The sequence below is a fragment of the Haliotis cracherodii genome, unplaced genomic scaffold (genome assembly GCF_022045235.1).
Source record: "Haliotis cracherodii isolate W230 unplaced genomic scaffold, xgHalCrac1.p SCAF_5, whole genome shotgun sequence".
Classification (NCBI taxonomy): domain Eukaryota; kingdom Metazoa; phylum Mollusca; class Gastropoda; order Lepetellida; family Haliotidae; genus Haliotis; species Haliotis cracherodii.
The window spans coordinates 37,377,679-37,383,166 of NW_027266308.1; the positions used below are offsets into that span (position 1 = coordinate 37,377,679).

General features: G+C 43.0%; 1 protein-coding gene across 1 annotated transcript; it reads left to right on the top strand.

Annotated features, from left to right (window-relative positions):
* Positions 1-1,521: 1,521 nt before the first annotated feature.
* Positions 1,522-4,129, top strand: LOC139443183 (toll-like receptor 3). Its single transcript, XM_071224143.1, has one exon. It carries the CDS (start codon positions 1,594-1,596, stop codon positions 3,739-3,741), a length of 2,148 nt encoding a protein of 715 aa, XP_071080244.1. The 5' UTR covers positions 1,522-1,593; the 3' UTR covers positions 3,742-4,129.
* Positions 4,130-5,488: the final 1,359 nt, after the last annotated feature.

Consider the following 5,488-nt stretch of genomic DNA (forward strand, 5'->3'; position numbering starts at 1 on the left):
ATAAACGTAGTTTACTGTATTGACCTGAATGTATGGTATTCGCGTTTCTTTTGTCGGTGAGTGTGAATGGATCATAAAAAAGAAGTGTTTGTTTGTTGACTAACGCCAAACCCAGCAGTACTCCTGCCATACGGCGGCAGCTTGGAAACAGCCGATCTTTCTTTATTTACAAGCATGTTTTTCCTTCTCCGAGTTGACTTACCCCAGTTATCATGTGTCCGATAAGCCTAGAGCAACAAGCACCTCTGTCGTACCCGGTAGTAGGTCAGGCTCAGCGTGTCAATGCCACCCTACACTTAACATGAGGGTGTATGTTGCTAATAGGCAACGCTAACTGGGTCATTATTCTCAACTAAAATAGACTGTGTTTTATTACTGGATCACTTTTTGTTCTCTCTTTTTTCGGAATACAATAGCTCTTTAATGTGTCTCCGTGTGTAGGTCGGTGGCAAGGGTGGCCCAGTCGTCTAAGGCGCCGCGACTCGCTGTACAGAATTGCGTCCCTTGGGCACGCCAGAAACCTATGATTGTTGGTACGAATCCCGGTTCGCCCCGATTATGTTTCTAGGTTTGTCAGCACCATACCCGTGCTCGTGGGTTTCACCGAAGTGGTATACATCTGAGACCTGCATCACTTCGGGCTTTCCTCCCACATTAAGCTGACAAGCCGGGATGTAAGTGCAATACTGTTAAAAGCGGTGTTAAACCCAACTCACTCACTTTAAAGAGCCGTTAGTTATCACTTTTTGCTCTCACTTTTTTCGGATTACAATAGTATGTATCCGTGTGTTGGTCTTCTTTAAGGAGCCGTTAGTTTCGTTTCTTTGCTTTTATTGTTCAGTAGATCCGCAAACCAGGGTTCTTCTTTGTAACCCAAGTTCCTTTCGTTTTCGTTCGTACGTGTTGAAAAACAGCTGACACCGACAGGATTAATGACAAAAGAACAAAAAAAATAATCTATTTGTTTGTGTCTCGATATTATGTCCGCTTATGAAACAAGAAAACTTTGATGCGGGGAATCAACACGGTGGCAACAAATTGTTCCCAAAAATGTCTAATGAACGTGGCATATTTCATTTCATTCTCTATTTTACATATTACACCATGGTTTTTACTACTATGTGATTACATACCTTATATGCTGAATTTGATGAACGCAGGATCTTAGCTTATTAAGGTTTTATACGTAATGACCCGGTAAGAAGGTACTGCCTCCCATCACCGCGGTAAACTTTTTTTAACGAATGACGTGCGTTTTAGGGACAAAATAGTCCAAACATGACAGGTTAAAAACAATTATTGAAAATGAAAATGCATGCATATAAAATTTTGCCCATAAGTCCCATAGACATTTCAGAAAATTATAACAAATTAACAAATAAGCCATTTGAGGAATTGTAACGCGAAAATATGGTATAACTTTTGAATAGTTTCATTGTGAATATTTGACAATTACCTTTTAATTTGTAGGCTTGATTGAAGGGCTTAATCAACTCTCTGGATACGATAACGGCCCTTCTTTTCAAGTTGAGCAAAGACTTCCCAACGAAGGCCAGTTGAGGAAGTGGCATCGAAAGGAACCTGATCATCAAAATGTTCCTGGTAAAGTCCAGTGTCGCCTTGATGTGTGTCTTGGGACTGCTTAGCGTCGATGGTGACGTGATATGGAAACTATGCTCAAATAGACAATGCCTCTGTCGACCACATTCTACCCATGCTGTGTATATGAACTGTTCAGGTGGTAACTTCACACACATCCCAACGCCACCCAACAAGTCCCTTCCCCTGTATTTGACATTAGACCAAAATATCCTGACCAATGTGACCGGAGAAATGTTCCATAACATACCCAAGTCCAGCTTGAGATCTCTGCTCGTGTTTAATAACATTATTTCCAATGTCTCCGCTGATGCATTCCATGGGTTCACAAAACTATATAAAGTTGTTTTTTCGAATAACCGGATGAGTGTTAGTTCACTGACATCAGCTGTTGCCAGCCTTAAAAACTGCCCATTGACGAGTCTTACGATCAGTAGTGCAAAGGTGAGGTTTTTCCGGCCAGATTTCTTCCTACCCCTTGCACACCTTAGCAATCTCAGTCTCAGTCTTGTCAATAACAGCCTGGAGGTGTACCAGTCACGGGTATTTGCACCCATGAAAGGACTCGCGTACCTCAATCTCAGAGGCAACCACATTAGAAGGATGAACATTACAGACAATTATACCCAGAACATTCGCCGGCTTCGTCTCGAGGGCAATCGATTTGACGACTTCCCCAATCTTTGTCCAAATGATAAATCGTACTTCCCTGAACTCACCCAACTAGACATCAGGTATAACCAAATTCGATACCTCAACAAGAGTTACTTTGATTGTTTGGATACACTGAAAATCTTACGTCTGGATGGGAACCTCATTTTGTGGGTACAGAAAGACCAGTTTGCTGGTCTTAAATCTCTCGAAAGGCTTAGTCTGGCTGATGTTGGATGCACCATAGGGAAGGTGGAATCAGGAGCGTTCAGCAGTGCTACACTCAAACAAATCTTCTTTCGAAACAACCATATCGAATTTAGTCGCTCAAGCAAAAGTCCCACTCTTGCAATGTTTGATGGATGTCCATCCTTGGAATTGTTGAATGTCAATTATAATGTTTTCTCGTATTTACGAGAGGGGGACTATGATCTTCTGTTTAGGAACCTCACAAATCTGAAGACGTTGCTCATGGGTGGATGTGGAATCAATGTGATCCCTAAAGCAATTCCTAAGCACCTGAAGAACCTGACACTGTTGGGCCTTTACCACAATGAAATCAGCGACTTGGAACCAAACTTCTTCAGCGGCATGAACAACCTTAGGCAACTTCTTCTGGGGAACAATGAGATAACGTCAGTCAAAAGATCGACATTTCCTTCCAATGTTTTTAATGGATCTGGATTTGTGGATTTATCTAAAAATCCACTTTCGTGTGGATGCGAATCTTTGTGGCTCATTGAAACCTTTCAAAGACACCCTCATCTGTTCCGAGCTGAATGGCACAAAGAGGGCTATGTCTGCCATAGTCCCAAAAACTTGCTTGACACCCAACTCCGAGATGTGCAAATATCCGAAAAGAAGTGTCTGTTGAGCTGGAGCGTCCTGATGATCCTCCTTGTGGGCTCGAGTGTCCTCATCACTCTCCTGGTAATCCTGTCTCTCCTCTACTACTACAGGTGGAGCTTGATATATCTGGTGTTCATGATTAGACATAAGGAACAGGAGGTGGTAGACAGACGACAGTTTCTGTACGACGTCTTCGTAGCATACAGCTACGACGACCTGGCCTGGGTGAAGCAGCACCTGATGCCTGTATTGGAAGGATCCGATGGACTCAAATTATGCATCCATAACCGAGACTTTGAAGTGGGCAGGATGATAGTTGACAACATAGTTCATAGTGTAGAGAACAGCCGGAAGGTGATCATTGTCCTGTCGAACAAATTTGCTAAAAGTGGCTGGTGCCAGTTTGAGTTGAATTTAATTCAACGGCATGTCATAGAATGTGGTCAGCGCCTCCTGGTGGTGGTGATGCTTGAAGACATAGACCCGTGTCACGTGACCAAGTCGCTGAGAGCAATGCTGCAGACGACAACCTACCTGGAATGGGGAGAGGAGAGTCATACCAGACAGGCCTTCTTTAATCGTCTGCGACTTCTGGTGAAAAGGCCATTACAATCTACATCGACCAGAAAGATGTCCGTGTGACCCAGTGCTAATAGTGATTAGCTATATCTCCTCAACAATGAATGATTAGTGTGATTGTGCAAATTATTAGATATTTTTCAGTGAAATGGGTTGTCTTACATAAGAATTGTGTATAGTGTTGCGTAAGACTTGTGTACAGTGTTGCATAAGAAATGTGTCTATTGTTGCATACAGGTCCGGGGTTCGATCCCCGGCCGCGTCAGACCAAAAGACGTTAAGAGATGGCACTTATTGTGACCCTGTCTGGCGCTCTGCATTAAGGGAATAAGGACTGGTCGGCTCGGGGTGTTGTGTCTGAGTAGGGTATTCATGTTAAACTGTGGCATGGTACATGTATCTCAGTAATCTAGCACTATAAATCGGCATCAGTCCGGACTAGTACAAGCAGCCACACACACACGTCGCTATATAAGTGCAATAATCTTAGACGCGACGTTAAACCCACCTCACATCACCTGGGTGTTCGACAGGGCTGTATGCTAAGCCCAATATTATATGTACTTTTTTATAAATAAACCTGTTTATGAGCTTCATGAAACCTGTCTTGAAACCTGTCTTAAAGCCCGACTGTAATATGTAAACGATTTCATAATAAAGACTTCACTTATTCTTGTGTATGGATCAGATCTTATCCATCTATGAATTAGATGCGAAATATATTTCTAGTTATTGATACATGTTTACCATTGATATTGTTAGGCCTTACTACCACTTGGCGAGCACCTGTCGTGATACTAGTCTAGCTATATCTGCCTAGTCCAGGTTTACTCTTAAACGGTTGGCCAAGTCGTCTGAGGCGCCGCATTTCGCTGTGCAGAGATGCGCCACTTGGGAAACCAATGATCGTGGGTTCGAATCCCAGTTCGCCCCGATTATGTTTCTAGGTTTTTCAGCACCATACCCGAGCTCGCTGGTTTCACCGAAGTCGTAAACGTCTGAGACCTGCATCACTTCGGGCTTTCCTCCCACATTTTGCTGACACGCCATGATATAAATGTAATACTGTTACGTTGCGGCGTTAAACCCAACTCACTCACTCACTTACTTAAACCCTAGGGTTTGGAAATGGTTTATTAACCACACACTGTATCGGAGACAAGAATGACAAAGGTCAGCAAACATTAACAATAAGATGTCAAAATGACCAGGAAAGTACTATGGTTCAATATTTTCAATATTTCACTCACTGAGAAAGGCAGGTTTCAAGAGGGCAGTTTTCCTTGATCAATTTTCCGGCTATGGCGGGTGTGGGTAGGGTGTGTGTAGGGTGTGTGTAGGGTGTGTGCAGTTGCAGTCCATATGATTAAATATTCACTCGGTTTCACTGATTTAGCCTAGTGTAGACAAATACGTGTGGTCAGTCAATAATTGATGCTAATTCCGCCTCCATTGTATAGTGGTTAGAGTGTCTACACCAACAGACGAATGCCGGTGGCTCTATCTATTCTGACGCGCTATACCAAAAGACGTTAACAGTCTGTTACCCCAGTTTATGGAATGTCATATACAGCTTTCTGGGGAGTATACAACCTAATTTGCGTTATGCTAAAAGGTTTACAGTCGTATTAGTCTCATCCTATCGGGTACCAATTCATTGATAAGTGAACAGAGGCATATTTCGAACAAAGGCATTTGCCTAAGGAGACATCGCATATATTCTGCCTTTCAGTGTTAGGCAGGACCGAAGTTCTATAACCTCTCAGCAGTCACGTTTGCCAAACACGGTCACCCATCCGCCTACTCTCCG